This window comes from Odontesthes bonariensis, chromosome 1 (assembly GCF_027942865.1).
Source record: "Odontesthes bonariensis isolate fOdoBon6 chromosome 1, fOdoBon6.hap1, whole genome shotgun sequence".
NCBI classification, from domain to species: Eukaryota; Metazoa; Chordata; class Actinopteri; order Atheriniformes; family Atherinopsidae; genus Odontesthes; species Odontesthes bonariensis.
Window position 1 is genome coordinate 875,175 of NC_134506.1, and position 18,445 is coordinate 893,619.

Here is an 18,445-nt window from a genome sequence, read left to right on the forward strand (position 1 = left end):
AAGAAGTGCGCAGTGGAGGCCGCTGTGTTTACAAGCACACCAAGAATTGAGGATGAGGCTGTTGACCTTTTTTTTAACCTTATTTATTTATTTTTTTTATTTTCCAGTTCAGTTAAACTCAAATTTATTTATATTGTATACATTTTATAGGATAAAAAAAGGAAGAACTCTCCTACGCAACCCGACTCAGGAAGGACAACATCTGCCTCCATCAATTCAGGGAAAGAAAGACAACAACAAACACACAAACAAACAAAGAGCAGGCAGTAAGTGCAGAGCAGAGACCTGCAGCTGCAGAGCCACAGGTACCTGCAGGGGCAGAAGCTCCAACCACTGAGAAAGGACACACACACAGAGACAAAGAGAGAGCAAAGTAGGGGATGGGTGCTCCACCATGGGATGTCCCCTGCAGCTGGGGCCCTAAACATCTCCATCCATTGATTTCTGGGTTTAATCACCTGGCTGCACTGGCAGTACTGTGGTGGGCAGCCATAAGGAGTGAGGGTCTGCTGACAGCTGCCAACAGCATGACTGGTTGGATTGAAGCAGTAGCAGTGGCCCCATTCTTATACAGTTATCTTCATTTTGGACAATTTTCTGCATTGATTAGACTGCTTACATAGGTTGCAAGGTTCTTCCAAGTAAGAAAGAAACTTTGGTCAGCTGTGACAAAATGACGCATATCAAAAGCTTTGGGTCTTTTAATTTGGCACAAATTGGGTCTGCTTCTACTGAACATCTTCCTGCTGGTCACCACTGTTCATGTTCTGCTTGTGATTTCAATCACATGATGGGGGAATTTGTGCTTTTTAGGTTGGCCTACTTGGAGCAACTGACATGGAATTTCACCGGAACCACTCAGAACTCTTTGGGGGGGCTGCAGCTCAGGAAGAAGAGCAGTTGCCTACCAATAGGAATACAGGTTCAACTACCCGTTTCCCCAGCCTAAGCCTCGTTTCCACTGTCAGTACGGTTCGGGTCACTTCGTATCGGGACGGTACGGGTCGGGTCGGGTCTCTTTGGGGACCCTCAGGGGTGGGCGGAGTGCGTGCCGAAGCGTCACTACGTCGATCGCTCCGAAGCTTCTTCAGCTTAATGCCACACCGGCTCACGGACCGGTTGAAACCACTCTCTGACATTTCTGCTGCAATCAGCTGGAAAACTTTTTGGTTTGGCACAGCGCCATCGAGCTCCCCCTGCACAGCCTCCTCACCAACACCGGAGAGCAGAGCCTGGAACCGGTCCTGTGTGCTGGGTACCTCAAGCAGAAGGGTTACAGACATGGGAACGGGTTCCATGGGACCGGTACGCTTTGGTGGGAGTGGAAACACTGAAATAAGAGAACCGTTCTGAACCGACCCGTACCAGACTGCATAGTGGAAAAGGGGCCTAAATGGACTAAGACGTGTGTGTTAACGGGTGTATGTGGCATGTATAAGGACAGTTCATTTACCATTTTCACTTGGTTGAGTTTATTTATTCTGTTGAACGACTGCAGCCCCTTGAGCCCAATAATGTTAGCGAGCAGAGCAAATGTTACCTGTTGCATCATGTTAAGCTTGGCTCTTTGAGATGACAAGCATGTAGCTTTCTATGTAAAGTATGAGCTGTTGGACAGGGGCAAGTGTTTTTCCCACTTGAGATTAAATGAACTGAATTTAACTGAATGTCTGTCCATACAATTATAAATAGGGTTTAATAGATGAGGAGTCTTACCTTGCAAGTGTGAGGCCAATGCCATTATCAGCAAATCTATGAAAGATTGGAGTAGTTAATATAAGTGCGACAAGAGTCCAATGCCTCCAGAGAGCACATGCACATTATCAAGTAACCATGACTTCAGAGGACAATACATTGACTTGATCTCTTTTCTCACAGAGTTCCCATAACAATTACTTACTTACTCTAAACTTGAACCTAAAACTTTACCATACTCTATTCTTAAAACCTCCTTAGATGTAATCATTTATGTTGTGGTGACACGGTTTTTCAAGACACCTTCTCTTATTGTGACTGTGTAACACTGTACTATAAGCTAACATTCTAATAAACCTACAATCACTGATTTATGTAAATGGTCAACATATTGCTGAGGTTTGGATCCATTCATGTCGTACTCACTGGCAGTCATCCAGCCAGACATCTCCTCCTCTCAGCCAGGCGCCATGGTCCTGGTTTTTGTAGGCTACAAAGTGGTGAATGAGAGCAGGAACTCTGGGTTTGAAAGGGTCTGCATCCTGGTGTGGACTATATCTAAACAATGGAGTGAAGTTAGACAGTGTTGGACAATTGTGTGAAAAAGACTAGAAACCCACTTTCATTTCAAAGGTTTTACTTCACAGGACTTATTAGAAAAAGCATCTGGTCCTGCCCAGGTCTTAAAATGTGATAAATGCTACCTCAGATGAACAACATATCACATGATAAACAATGCATTTGATTCGTGGCACCTATTTGCTACTTACCCTCTTAATTCACATAAAAATGCAAGCTTGGACTTTTTCACAAACTGCTTCTGCATTTTGTCTCAATAAATAATGGCACATTATAACACGTCATGTGTTGTTGTCCATCTTAGGTTGGATTTACCTCATTTTAAGACCTGGGGTCTGTTTCACAAAGCAGGTTCATTAAACTCTGAGTCTGTTCCTGAACTCTGAGTTGATCTACTCTGAGATAGAAAACTCTGAGTTTTCGGTTCCAGAAACGCTGATTTGAGTGAGTTTAATCAGCTCTGAGTAGGTTCACCTTGAGTTTAGCGCGTGCACTACAACTATAAAAAGCCAGCATCAATGGAGCCCCGATTCAACGAGTCACCATGGCAACGGGGAAGAGGAGGGGCTACGTTTTTCACCAACATCAAATTGGAAATCTTAATGCGCTCATACGGCAAGTTTCAACACATTTTTAGAAATAAGTGCAACACCGTTGCAGCAGCAGAGGCGGAAGCGGAAGTTTAAATGTAGTCCTTTGCAATCACAATAATATTACAGGGAAAACTGCTTGATTGGTAGCCCATTCATTTATTTCATTTAGGTGCAATCTCACGGGGGAGAAGCGCACTTGGCAGCAGCTTAAGATGAAATATAAAAACATTGGGCCTCATGCAAGAACATTTTCGTATTTTTATTCTAAATTTCTCTCACTTTTTTCGTAAGGTCTTGTACGAACACGCCACGTCAGATTCAACAAACGCTCTTAACTTCGGAAAAAGTGTGTAAACGACCTGCGTAAATGATGAATCCCACTCGTGCGTAAGTGCACGTGCACGAGGATAGTAGATTTGCATACTCCACGCCCAAAATTATACCATATTAGGAGCTGTGCTTCCTCGCTCCTGTGCCAGGAAGTATTGAGTGAACCTCATAAACCTCTTTAAATTACCTTGTATGAGAAAATAACACGCTGTGACGCTTTGCTTTGCGGTAAGACGTATTGCATCACTTCCTGTTACCTTGCTTGTGTACTGTGGAATTTCTTGCTCCGCTTGGACTACTGATAATCACTTTATTTCTATCTATAACTTACACAATTTTGCATAGTTAAACTCTATAGCTTACCGTTCTGTTCTAACACACTCCTACAGATCTTTAATCTTTATTCTCACTTTTTAACGGTGTGTCTGGTTCTCTAGCGTAGCATGGCTACCGGTTCTCTTCCTCCTTCTCCTGCTTTCACCTGCTCCGTTTGTCAGATGTTTAGTTACTCCTCTGCCTCCTTTAGCGATAATGGTACATGTAACAAATGTAGTCTTTTTGTAGTTTTGGAGGCGAGGTTATCTGAATTGGAAGCTCGGCTCTGCACTGTTGAAAATCAACTGATAGCGAGCCAGGTCCCTTTAGCCAGTGTGGAGCCACCTAGCGTAGCTAGCTCAATTAGCCTCCCCCTAGCAGAACCTGAGCAGCCAGGATTACAACGTGGCTGGGTGACTGTCAGGAAGAGGCATAGCTCTAAAGTCAAGCCCGTTGTTCACCATCGACCTGTCCACGCTTCTAACAGATTTTCCCCACTCAGCGACACACCCGCTGAGGAAAAAACCCTGGTAATTGGCAGCTCTATAGTCAGAAACGTGGCATTAGAGACACCAGCGCCCATAGTCAAATGCATTCCAGGGGCCAGAGCGGGCGACATAGAATCCTATTTAAAACTGCTGGCTAAGGATAAACGTAAATATGGTAAAATAGTTATTCACGTCGGCGTTAATGACACCCGGTTACGCCAATCGGAGGTCACTAAAATTAATGTTGCATCGGTGTGTAATTTTGCCAAAACAATGTCGGACTCCGTAGTTTTCTCTGGACCCCTGCCAAATCTGACCAGTGATGACATGTTTAGCCGCATGTCGTCCTACAATCGCTGGTTGTCTAGATGGTGTCCAGCAAACAACGTGGGCTACATAGATAATTGGCAATCTTTCTGGAGAAAACCTGGTCTGATGAGGAGAGACGGCATCCATCCCACTTTGAAAGGAGCAGCTCTCATTTCTAGAAATATGGATGAATTTATTTGCCACCCTAAAACATGACAACCCAGGGTTCAGACCAGGATGCAGAGTTGTAGTCTTACACACTTCTCTGCAGCTTCCCACCTGCTGCTACCCACCCAATCAATTAACACAAAAGGAGCAAATCCTCTTGTGCAAAATAAAATTAAAACAAAAACTTTAACTGAACAAAAACATAAATGTGGTCTGCTGAATATCAGATCTCTCCTTTCGAAGTCTCTGTTAGTGAATGAGTTGATTTGTGATCATCATATTGATATATTTTGTCTTACAGAAACCTGGCTGCAGCAGGAGGATCATGTTAGCATTAATGAAGCAACTCCCTCTGACTGTTTAAATGTTCACGTTCCTCGAACCACAGGCAGAGGAGGAGGAGTGGCAGCTATTTTCAGATCAGGGTTACTAATCAGTCCCAGACCCAAGATTAGTTTGAGCTCTTTTGAATCTCTGATTCTCAGTTTTTCCCACGCAAAGTGGAAATCCCAGAAACCTCTTGTGTTTGTTGTTGTGTATCGTCCACCTGGCCCTTATTCTGAGTTTCTGTCTGAATTCTCAGAGTTTTTATCCCAGTTAGTGCTGAGTACAGATAAAGTCATTGTAGTGGGTGACTTTAATATTCATGTAGATGTTGAAAATGACAGCCTGAATATGAACTTTAATTCTATATTAGACTCTATTGGATTTTCTCAGAGTGTTCACAGACCGACTCACTGCCTTAATCACACCCTTGATCTTGTGCTGACTTATGGCATTGAGAGTGAACAGTTAACAGTGTTCCCTCATAACTCTGTCTTATCTGACCATTTTCTGATAACCTTTGAGTTTACATTACTTGACTATACAGTTTCTGAGAAGAAATTTACGTATAGAAGGTGTCTATCAGAGGATGCTGTAACCAGATTTAAAGAATTAATTCCATCATCCTTTTCTTCACTGCCATGTGCAGATATGACAGAGGACGACTACCTAAACTTTACTCCAGCAGCACTTGACTCTCTTGTTGACAGCACTATAGTTTCAATGCGTACAGCACTGGACAATGTTGCCCCTCTGAAAAGGAAGGTAATCAGTCAGAAGAGGTTGGCTCCTTGGTATAATTCACAGCTGCGTGCTTTAAAGCAGACTGCAAGAAAGCTGGAGAGACAGTGGCGTTCCTCTAATTTAGAAGAGTCTCAATTAGTCTGGAAAGATAGTTTAATAACGTATAAGAAAGCCCTTCGTAAAGCTAGAACTGCTTATTATTCATCATTGATAGAAGAGAATAAGAATAATCCCAGGTTTCTCTTCAGCGCTGTAGCCAGTCTGACTAAGAGTCCGAGCTCTGCTGAGCCAGGTATTCCTTTAACTCTCAGCAGTGATGATTTCATGAGCTTCTTTATTAATAAAATTGTTTCTATTAGAGAGAAGATTGATGGAGTCCTTCCCACTATTATCAATTCAATTCAATTCAATTCAATTCATTTTTATTTATATAGCGCCAAATACAACAAATGTCATCTCAAGGCACTTAGATAGTAAGTCAAATTCAAGCCAATTGGAATTCAATTAATTAATAATAATCATAATTCATAAAATAATCCAATTCGTTCATATAGAGCCAATTCAAAAACAATTTCCTAGCTAAGAAAAGCAACAGATTGCACTGAAAACTTTTTGTTTTTCGGTCCAATCTCCCGGCCTGAGTGGCGTGCCTGAGGCGACTGTGGAGAGAAACGACTCCCTTTTAACAGGAAGAAACCTCTGGCAGAACCAGACTCAGGAAGGGTGGCCATCCGCCTCGACCAGCTGGGGTTTGAGAAGACAGAAAAAGGGGGGGGGGGGGGGGGGGGGGGGGGGGCACCGCGACGGCGGCACTGTAACACCATTCAAAGGATATCTGTTGGAACAGGGAAACACGAGTTAATGACCACAATAATATCACATATACATAAAGAGAGTAAAGTGAGGAAAGGTGTGTCAGATGAGGCCCCCCAGCAGTCTAGGCCTATAGCAGCTTAACTATGGGATGTTTCAGGATCACCTGAGCCATCCCTAACTATAAGCTTTATCAAAAAGGAAAGTTTTAAGCCTGGTCTTAAAAGTGGAAAGGGTGTCTGCTTCCCGGACATTTACTGGCAGCTTATTCCACAATTGAGGGGCCTGATAACTGAAGGCTCTGCCTCCCATTCTACTTTTAGAAACTCTGGGAACCTCAAGTAAACCTGCAGTTTGGGAACGAAGTGCTCTGTTAGGAAAATATCTTACAATGAGATCTTTAAGATATGATGGAGCTCGGTCATTAAGAGCTTTATATGTGAGGAGAAGAATCTTAAATTCTATTCTGAATTTAACAGGGAGCCAATGAAGAGAAGCTAAAACTGGAGAAATATGATCTCTCCTGTTAGTTCTCGTCAAAACTCTGGCTGCAGCATTTTGGATCAACTGAAGGCTTTTCAGAGAATATGTGGGACAGCCCAATAATAAAGAATTACAGTAGTCCAATCTTGAAGTAACAAATGCATGAATTAGTTTTTCTGCATCACTCTGAGACAAGATGTTCCTGATTTTAACAATATTACGAAGGTGAAAGAAGGCAGTCCTAGAAACCTGTTTTATATGCGAGTCAAATGATAAGTTCTGGTCAAAAATAACTCCAAGGTTCCTCACTGTAGAACTAGAAGCCAAGGAAATACCATCTAGAGTAACTATATAGCTAGACAATTTCTCCCTGAAACGCTCAGGTCCAAAGATAACGACTTCAGTTTTGTCTGAATTTAGCAGCAGACAGTTCTGAGTCATCCAGGTCTTTATGTCTTTAAGACATGCTTGTAGTCTGACCAACCTATTGGTTTCATCTGGTTTTATAGATAAGTACAGCTGAGTATCATCAGCATAGCAATGGAAATTTATGCCATGCTGTCTAATAATGTTACCTAATGGAAGCATGTATAAAGTAAAAAGAATCGGTCCAAGCACAGAACCCTGGGGAACTCCATGACTTACTCTGGTGTGTGAGGAAGATTCTTCATTTACAAGAACAAACTGAAATCTATCAGATAAATATGATTTATCAGTGATGTATCATCAAGTACAGCAGCTTTAGAAGTATCTTTAGAACCTGATTTGTATTTAGACGGCTTCTGTCCAGTTGATCTCTCCGAGCTAACAACAGCAATAGTCTCTTCTAAACCATCAACTTGTGTTTTAGACCCAATCCAAACCAGACTGTTCAAGGAGGTTTTCCCATTAATTGACACTTCCATATTGGATTTGATCAATCTGTCTTTGTTGACAGGATATGTACCTCAGACTTTTAAGGTTGCTGTAATTAAACCTTTACTTAAAAAACCTACTCTTGATTCAGAGGTGTTGGCTCATTATAGACCTATATCCAATCTCCCGTGTCACCTGTAGTTCGTAATGTCACCAAAATAAAAAATAAATGGTTTGATATGAAAATGGCTTTAAAAAAAAAACGTCTCGCCATGGGCAGGCGCTCGATGACTTCAACTAAAGCCGTGCAATCAGTTGTTGCCTCATCATGATGGCTCTTTGATGGGGCGGTCCATGAGGGGGGTCTTCTGGCACCACACCTTGGTCTGCCTGGGCTGGTTCAGGTAGTGGGAGACCCTCGTTCATGGCAATATTGTGCAAATCTGGCATGCCTTCTCTGGGCTATAGAGCAGTTTGTCCCCCGCTGTATGGAGACACACCCACCTGGCCTTCAGCTCAGTGCGCTCCACAACAGCACGGGTGCTTTGATGCGTATATGTGTCTCGTGCTCCCATTATTTTTGGCAGTCCAGCCAAGGCATGAAAGTCCCTCTTATTCTGTACTTGTTGGACAGCGGTGTATGGGAATCTGATGTACCATGGGTGATAAACTGATGAGAGTTTTGATGACCAAGGGGAGCGCACGACTCACAGAGGACTGGGACACCCCCGATCTGTCTCCAATCTCCCTCTGAAAGGTTCCAGTGGCCAAAAATCCAAGGGTGGTGAGGACCTGGATGCGTGGTGGAATTGGGTTTGATCGGCGTGTTTCTCTCTGGAGTTGTGGCTCCAGCAAGCTGCATATTTGCAGCAGCACAGTCCTTGGGAATCTTAATCGCAATGTCAGCCATTCGTCTGTCTCCACAAAGATATCTACACGTTCTCTTCAAGAGCCTGACGCACTAAGGCTGTCAGTTTGGGTGGGTGAGAAAGGACGCAGATGCGGAAATTAAAATAAAAAGCAAACTTGATTTATTTACAAAAACAAAGTTCAAACAAAAAGCGCGGCTGAGCCGGATTCAAAAAACCTAAACTATGGAATAATTATTTAACAAAACAAAACAAAACACTTGGCATAGCATGGAGAAAAAACACTTAACTGGGTCGTGGCATGGCATGGAGGATGTTGATGGGTAAGGATCTCACAAAACAATGAGGGGACCTGGAAACTAAATACTGTGGAGGGTGATTAGGGATAGAGTGCAGCTGATGGGGAAAACACAGGTGCAGTGAATGAACTAAGTGCAGGGAAACTAAAACATGGGAAAACTAAAAACTAAACTAAGACATGACTATGACATGATCTAAAAACCAAACATGACCTAAAACATAGTCCCATGACAAAGGCATCCAAAAGTAGCAAGTCAGCCGCTGGCTATGCTTCACATTGACCTTGTTATATACAGATTCAAATGAACCTTCAATTAGTGCATAATTTAAGTCAAACAGAATAATGTCAGCATCATTATGGGGTATAATGTATGTATTTATTCATGTTTGCTTCAAAGTAATTAAATATACAATCCATTAGTCAAGCAAACTTGATTGGAATAACAGCGGACTATTTTAGGAAACTCCTACGACAGCTCTGGATCACTCGTAAATTCTGTTCGTACCTGAAAGAAAACGTAAAATACGAAAAGATTGGTGAATGCGCAAATTCTCTTAAATCACTCGTACGCACGACTGAAGAACAAATCTGTGCGTACGAACGGTTCTTGCATGAGGCCCAATGTTCAAACAGGTGAGACCTCGGCATGGAGGTACCTCATTTTGATCATGTTTTACACTGTAAAGTAAATATTAAGTGGCTATTTCACTGTGAAGTTATTTTATCCCCAACATAATGCTGTTTTCACACACATAAATGTCTTCTCATCTATATCATGTTCTGTTAAATAATTAAGCCTATTAAACTAACACAGACTTCTACTGAGCCAACAGAAAGAAGGCAGATGCCCGTAAAACGGGTGGTGCCCAGCACCCCCACCTCTAACGGAGGCAGAGGAGCTGGCCCTAAACCAGAATATTGGAGGGCCAGTGGCTGAGGGAATCCCTGGAGGGAGTCCACCCCCAAGACACAAGTGCCTTTATAAAATACAATAGGCCTATAGATATCTTTTTTAAGCCTATTCATACAAATATTTATTTGTCTTTTATGTCTCTCAGGCAGCTCTGAGGCGGCTCTGAGGCAGCTCTGAGGCAGCTCTCAGGCAGCTCTCAGGCAGCTCTGAGGCAGCTCTGAGGCAGCTCTCAGGCAGCTCTGAGGCAGCTCTCAGGCAGCTCTGAGGCAGCTCTGAGGCAGCTCTCAGGCAGCTCTGAGGCAGCTCTGAGGCAGCTTTCAGGCAGCTCTGAGGCAGCTCTGAGGCAGCTCTCAGGCAGCTCTGAGGCAGCTCTGAGGCAGCTCTGAGGCAGCTCTGAGGCAGCTCTGAGGCAGCTCTGAGGCAGCTTTCAGGCAGCTCTGAGGCAGCTCTGAGGCGGCTCTGAGGCAGCTCTGAGGCAGCTCTCAGGCAGCTCTGAGGCGGCTCTGAGGCGGCTCTTGGGCAGCTCTGAAGCGGCTCTCAGGCGGCTCTGAGGCGGCTCTGAGGCAGCTCTGAGGCAGCTCTGAGGCAGCTCTGGGGCAGCTCTGAGGCGGCTCTGAGGCGGCTCTGGGGCAGCTCTGAGGCAGCTCTGGGGCAGCTCTGAGGCAGCTCTGGGGCAGCTCTGAGGCAGCTCTGAGGCGGCTCTGAGGCGGCTCTGAGGCAGCTCCTGAGGCAGCTCCTGAGGCAGCTCTGAGGCAGCTCTGGGGCAGCTCCTGAGGCAGCTCTGAGACAGCTCTGAGGCAGCTCTGAGACAGCTCTGAGACAGCTCTGAGACAGCTCTGAGGCAGCTCTGAGACAGCTCTGAGACAGCTCTGAGGCAGCTCTGAGACAGCTCTGAGGCAGCTCTGAGGCAGCTCCTGAGGCAGCTCTGAAGCAGCTCTGAGGCAGCTCTGGGGCGGCTCTGGGGCAGCTCTGAGGCAGCTCTGGGGCAGCTCTATGTCCCGCTATGCATAACCTTAGAATTCAAAGAGGACGTGTTTTATTTTTAATGACTGTAATGAGAAGTGGTGTATAAAACTAGTAATGATGAACTAACCAAGATTAACAAGTTTTTTCATTTGACCATTTTCCATTTTGTTTATCTTCCAGTGAATGCTTCTTTTATAACATTGTCATTTGCGGACATGGATTAATGTGGATGAAATGGTGTAATGTGTCCTCATCACATTGAACTTGGTAGGTTAACATTACACATGGATTTTTTCACAGTGGCCAGACTGGTCTTATTTCATTTAAGGACTAAAATTATTTTGGTCTACTTTCATTCAGCTGATAAAATATGTATTAATGATAACACATCAAGAGGATACATGACCTTTTCAGAGTATGAATGTATCAATTTTAGTAGATGTAATGTGACTTCAGCTTGTCAGACAGTCTGATAGTTTGTTAATAAAAAAGAAATCTGACCTAGCTCCAACCAGAGACAGGAATGGTCTCTTGTCCTTGTTGTTTGCCTGAGTAGTCTTTACTCCGTTGTCAAGGATCATCCCAGCCTAAAATAGAAAAAGGATACAATCATAATTCAAGTACAACACAGTGGACACCAAAGAGTAAGAATAAATAAATTAGCTTAGAGTTGATTTATGAAAGTCTGGTTCATATTTGGTTTCACATCTGTTTGTTCATTTTTATTATTGAATTGGAACTAAATCTATTCTCCATCCATCCATCCATCATCTTCCTCTTCCCCGGGGGTCGGGTCGCGGGGGCAGCAGCTTGAGCAGAGAAACCCAGACGTCCCTGTCCCCGACCCCGAGGCGTTCCCAGGCCAGCCGAGAAACATAGTCTCTCCAATGTGACAAAATCTATTCTCCCTTTTAGTACTACACTATATTGCCAAAAGTATTCACTCACCCATCCAAATCATTACATTCAGGTGTTCCAGTCACTTCCATGGATACAGGTGTATAAATTCCAGCACCTCAGCATGCAGACTGCTTCTACAAACATCTGTGAAAGAATGTTTCTCTCTCAGGAGCTCAGTGTATTCCTGCGTAGTACCATGATAGGATGCCACCTGTGCAACAAGTCCAGTCGGGAAACTTCCTCTCTGCTAAATATTCCACAGTCAGCTGTCAGTGGTGTTATAAAAGGGTGGGAGGGATTGGGAAGGACAGCAGCTCAGCCAGGAAGTGGTCGGCCATGTAAAATGACAGAGCGGGGTCAGCGGATGCTGAGGCTCATAGTGCTCAAAGGTCGCCGACTTTCTGCAGAGTTCTACAGACCTCCAGACCAAAGTTCATGTAAAGGCAGATGAGCGAATACTTTTAGCAATATAATGTATTTGAAATGACTACTGGCAAAACATGAAAACACTGAACAAGCCTCCAATTGAAACTAGTGATTTCAATTAAAGAGCTACACTTTTCATTCAGCAAAAGTAACTATCTAAATGATTTTCCCAACTGTTGTATAGGAAGACCGCATGGATGTAATTATGAAACTAGATATAGCTCACTCACAAAAGATTTTTTTATTAGGGACCGAGCAGTGAAACTGCAAGGACCCTATTGTATCTGTAAGGTTTATTAGGGACCGAGCAGTGAAACTGCAAGGACCCTATTGTATCTGTAAGGTTTATTATTATTTTTCTCCTCCGTTATTCTTATTCTTTGCAAAAGGTATATGAAAACTCAGGAAATTTTGCGAGCGCCACCTGCCAGTCGACGACATGAAAGAATCTAAACTTTATATTTTTGGCAGTCACTCATTGACTCTGTAGCGCCCCCTACAATGCTTTAAAATGGTCCCCTTAATAGGATTAGTTTTGCGTGGGATGACGAAATTCGGTACACTCATTCATCATGCCCAGACGCACAAAAAAGTCTCAGGCCGCCAATGTGCCACATCCACAGGAAGGCGGCCATTTTGGATGGAAAGTGCTTTTTCGTGCCATTTTTGACCGATTCCACGCCTTGCATAAGATCGAAGTTGTCCTACAGATTTAATGCTACAGACTTGAAACTTGGCCAGGTTACTCTTAAGACATGGAGGGAAAGATTCATGGAGAAACTTTTTCAAAACTTAAAGGGCGTGGCCGTGGCGACTTCTCAAAGTTCGATGACTCGCCATCACTCGCCACAAAAAATGAAGTCGCTTATAACTCCCACATACATTATTCAATCTGTCCCAAACTTCATACGGTGAATGCTGGACCCAGTATGAACGCGCACATATAACATAGTGACAACAACCTACAGCGCCACCTAATGGTGGTCGGAAACGTCTTTTTTTTCCCACACCTCGCATTTGATCGAACTTGTCCTACAGATTTGATGCTACAGACTTCAAACTTGGCCAGGTTACTCTTAAGACATGGGGGGAAAAATTCATGGAGAAACTTTTTCAAACCTCAAAGGGCGTGGCCGTGGCGACGCCTCAAATTTATGACTCGCCATCACTCGCCACAAAAAATGAAGTCGCTTATAACTCCCACATACATTATTCAATCTGTCCCAAACTTCATATGGTGATTGCTGGACCCAGCCTGAACGCGCACATATAAAATAGTGATATCCATCTACAGCGCCACCTAATGGTGGTCGTAAAAGTCTTTTTTTTCCCACACCTCACATTTAATCAAACTCCTCCTACAGATTTAATGCTACAAGCTTCAAACTTGGCCAGGTTACTCTTAAGACATGTCGAGAAAAATTCATTGAAGAAACTTTTTCAAATCTCAAAGGGCGTGGCCGTAGCAAGGCGGTGAAAATCGTGTGATGGCGTTTGTGGTTTGAAAGCCTTATCATCATCGCAAAGTCATGAAACTTGGCACACACGTCCACCCTCTCGACCTTGTACGTATGTAAAGGGTATCGTGTGTTGGCGGAGCAAAATGGCTCAGTGGCGCCCCCTAGAAATTTTCAAAAACCCCTCCACATTGGGGTTACTATGTGCTTGTACGTACGCAGAGGGTATCGTGCGTGTGGGCAGAGCTGCGCGACTACGGCGTCCAGCGCATGCCACATCGTGCGCACATCCCAACGTACGCACACCTCGGTCCCGCTCACAGCTGCTTGCAGCTTTCTAGTTAGGGACCGAGCAGTGAAACTGCAAGGACCCTATTGTATCTGTAAGGTTTATTATTAGGGACCGAGCAGTGAAACTGCAAGGACCCTATTGTATCTGTAAGGATTATTATTATTAGGGACCGAGCAGTGAAACTGCAAGGACCCTATTGTATCTGTAAGTATTATTATTAGGGACCGAGCAGTGAAACTGCAAGGACCCTATTGTATCTGTAAGGATTATTATTAGGGACCGAGCAGTGAAACTGCAAGGACCCTATTGTATCTGTAAGGTTTATTAGGGACCGAGCAGTGAAACTGCAAGGACCCTATTGTATCTGTAAGGTTTATTATTAGGGACCGAGCAGTGAAACTGCAAGGACCCTATTGTATCTGTAAGGATTATTATTAGGGACCGAGCAGTGAAACTGCAAGGACCCTATTGTATCTGTAAGGTTTATTAGGGACCGAGCAGTGAAACTGCAAGGACCCTATTGTATCTGTAAGGTTTATTATTATTCTTTCTTTCTTCTTTCTTTCTTTCTTTCTTTCTTATTCTTTGCAAAAGGTATGCGAAAACTCAGGAAATTTTGCGAGCGCCACGTGCCAGTCGACGACATGAAAGAATCTAAACATTATATCTTTGGGAGTCGCTCATTGGCTCTGTAGCGCCCCCTACGATGGTTAAAAATTGTCCCCGCAATAGGATTAGTTTCGCTTGGGATGACGAAATTCGGTACACTTGTTCATCATGCCAAGACGCACAAAAAAGTCTCAGGCCGCCATGGTCCCACGTACACAGGAAGGCGGCCATTTTGGATGGAAAGTGCGTTTTCGTGCCATTTTTGGCCGATTCCACGCCTTGCTTAAGATCGAACTTGTCCTACAGATTTCATGCTACAGACTTCAAACTTGGCCAGGTTACTCTTAAGACATGGGGGGGGAAATTCATGGAGAAACTTTTTCAAAACTTAAAGGGCGTGGGCGTGGCAACTCCTCAAAGTTCGATGACTCGCCATCACTCGCCACAACAAATTAAGTCGCTTATAACTCCCACATACATTATCCAATCTGTCCCAAACTTCATACGGTGAATGCTGGACCTAGCCTGAACGCATACATATTATCATAACGACATCCACCTATAGCGCCACCTGCTGGTGGTCGGAAACATCTCTTTTTTTCCACATCTCGCATTTGATCGAACTCGTCCTACAGATTTAATGCTACAAGCTTTAAACTTGGCCAGATTACTCTTAAGACATGGGGGGAAAGAGTCATGGAGAAACTTTTTCAAACCTCAAAGGGCGTGGTCGTGGCGACGCCTCAAAGTTATGACTCGCCATGAAGAATTAAGTCGCTTATAACTTCCACACTCATTATCCAATCTGTCCCAAACTTCACACGGTGAATGCTGGACTCAGCCTGAACGCGTACATATTATCATAGTGACATCCTCCTATAGCGCCACCTGCTGGTGGTCGGAAATGTCATTTTTTGCCACACCTCACATTTTATAAAACTCCTCCTACAGATTTAATGCTACAAGCTTCAAACTTAGCCAGGTTACTCTTAAGACATGGGGGCAAATATTCATGGAGAAACTTTTCCAAACTCTGAACAATTCGGGCGTGGTCAGGCGGTGAAAAACGTGTGATGGTGTTTGTGATTTGAAAGCCTTATCATCATCACAACGTCATGAAACTTGGCACACACGTCCATCCTGAACACCTCGTACGTATGTGAAGGGTATCGTGTGTGGGCGGAGCAAAGTGGCTCAGTGGCGCCCCCTAGGGTACTTAAAAATGGTCCACACATTGGGGTTAGTTTTGCGTGGGACGACGAAATTCGGTACACTCATTCATCATGCCCAGACGCACAAAAAAGTCTCATGCCGCCATGGTCCCACGTCCACAGCAAGTCGGCCATTTTGGATGGAAAGTGCGTTTTCGTGCCATTTTTGACCGATTCTACACCTTGTATAAGATCGAACTTGTCCTACAGATTTCATGCTACAGACTTCAAACTTGGCCAGGCTACTCTTAAGACATGGGGGGAAAAATTCATGGAGAAACTTTTTCAAACCTCAAAGGGCGTGGGCGTGGCGACGCCTCAAAGTTCTATGACTCGCCATCACTCGCCACAACAAATTAAGTTGCTTATAACTCCCACATACATTATCCAATCTGTCCCAAACTTCATACGGTGAATGCTGGACCCAGCCTGAACGCGTACATATTATCATAGTGACATCCACCCATAGCGCCACCTGCTGGTGGTTGGAAACATCTTTTTTTTTCACACCTCGCATTTGATCAAACTCCTCCTACATATTTAATGCTAAAATCTTCAAACTTGGCCAGGTTACTCTTAAGCTAGGGGGGAAGAAAACTCTTGAGAAGCTTTTCCAAACTCTGAACGGTGTGGGCGTGGCCAGGCGGTGACAATCGTGTGATGGCGTTTGTGATTTGAAAGCCTTATCATCATCGCAACTTAATGAAACTTGGCACACACGTCCACCCTGATGACCTCGTTCGTATGTGAAGGGTATCGTGTGTGGGCTGAGCAAAATGGCTCAGTGGCGCCCCCTAGAAATTTTCAAAAACCCCTCCGCATTGGAGTTATTATGTGCTCGTACGTACGCAGAGGGTATCGTGTGTGTGGGCAGAGCTGCGGCTCCAGCGTCCAGCGCATGCCCCAACGTGCGCACATCCCAACGTACGCACACCTCGGTCCCGCTCACAGCTGCTTGCAGCTTTCTAGTTATTATTATTATTCTTTCTTTCTTTCTTATTCTTTGCAAAAGATATGCGAAAACTCAGGAAATTTTGCGAGCGCCACGTGCTAGTCGACGACATGAAAGAATCTAAACATTATATCTTTGGGAGTTGCTCATTGGCTCTGTAGCGCCCCCTACGGTGCTTAAAAATGGTGCCCGCAATGGGGTTAGTTTCGCGTAGGACAATGAAATTCGGTACACTGATTCACCATGCCCAGACGCACAAAAAACTCTCTTGCCGCCATGGTCCCACGTAGACAGGAAGGCGGCCATTTTGGATGGAAAGTGCGTCTTCGTGCCATTTTTGGCCGATTCCACGCCTTTCATAAGATCGAACTTGTCCTACAGATTTCATGCTACAGACTTGAAACTTGGCCAGGTTACTCTTAAGACATGGAGGGAAAAATTCATTGGCCAACTTTTTCAAAACTTAAAGGGCGTGGCCGTGGCGACGCCTCAAAGTTTGATGACTCGCCATCACTCGCCACGAAAAATTAAGTTGCTTATAACTTCCACATACATAATCCAATCTTTCCCAAAGTTCAACCGGTGATTGCTGGACCCAGCCTGAACGTGCACATATAAAATAGTGACATCCACCTATAGCGCCACCTGCTGGTGGTTGGAAATGTCTTTTTTTTTCCACACCTCGCATTTTATCAAACTCCTCCTACAGATTTCATGCTACAAGCTTCAAACTTGGCCAGGTTACTCTTAAGACATGGGGGGAAAAAATCATTGGCCAACTTTTTCAAACCTCAAAGGGCGTGGCCATGGCGACGCCTCAAATTTATGACTCGCCATAAAAAATAAAGTCGCTTATAACTCCCACAAACATTATCCAATCTGTCCCAAACTTCATACGGTGAATGCTGGACCCAGCCTAAACGCGCACGTATAAAATAGTGACAACCACCTATAGCGCCACCTGCTGGTCGTTGGAAACGTCTCTTTTTTTCCAAAACTCGTATTTTATCAAACTCCTCCTACATATTGAATGCTAGAAGCTTCAAACTTGGCCAGGTTACTCTTAAGACATGGAGGAAATGAATCATGGAGAAACTTTTTAAAATTCTGAACGGTGTTGGCGTGGCCAGGCGGTGAAAATCGTGTGATGCCGTTTCTGATTTGAAAGCCTTATCATCATTGCAAGATCATGAAACTTGGCACACACGTCCAACCTTACGACCTCGTACGTATGTAAAGGGTATCGTGTGTGGGCGGAGCAAAATGGCTCAGTGGCGCCCCCTAGAACCTTCCAAAAACCCCTCCGCGTTGGGGTTATTATGTGCTCGTACGTACGCAATGGGAATCGTGCGTGTGGGCAGAGCTGCGCGACTACGGCGTCCAGCGCATGCCCAACGTGCGCACATCCCAACGTACGCACACTCGGTCCCGCTCACAGCTGCTTGCAGCTTTCTAGTTATTATTATTTTTCTCCTCCGTTATTCTTTCTTATTCTTTGCAAAAGGTATGCGAAAACTCAGGAAATTTTGCGAGCGCCAACTGCCAGTCGACGACATGAAAGAATCTAAACTTTATATTTTTGGGAGTCGCTCATTGACTCTGTAGCGCCCCCTACAATGCTTAAAAATGGTCCCCTTAATAGGATTAGTTTTGCGTAGGACAACGAAATTCGGTACACTTATTCATCTTGCCCAGACGCACAAAAAAGTCTCTCGCCGCCATGGTCCCACGTACACAGGAAGGCGGCCATTTTGGATGGAAAGTGCGTTTTCGTGCCATTTTTGACCGATTCCACGCCTTGCATAAGATCAAACTTGTCCCACAGATTTCATGCTACAGACTTGAAACTTGGC

At 44.3% G+C, this 18,445-nt stretch overlaps 1 protein-coding gene across 3 annotated transcripts in view; it reads right to left on the reverse strand.

The window, feature by feature from the left end:
* Positions 1–18,445, reverse strand: part of cemip (cell migration inducing hyaluronidase 1) — a 259,435-nt gene that overhangs the window by 69,804 nt on the left and 171,186 nt on the right. For all 3 annotated transcript variants that reach the window (XM_075451606.1, XM_075452951.1, XM_075452260.1), the window contains exons 17-19: positions 11,247–11,332; positions 2,122–2,253; positions 1,717–1,752 (exon numbers count right to left, since the gene is read on the reverse strand). In XM_075451606.1, coding sequence (XP_075307721.1) covers positions 1,717–1,752; positions 2,122–2,253; positions 11,247–11,332 — 254 coding nt within the window. The remainder of the gene's footprint in view (positions 1–1,716; positions 1,753–2,121; positions 2,254–11,246; positions 11,333–18,445) is intronic.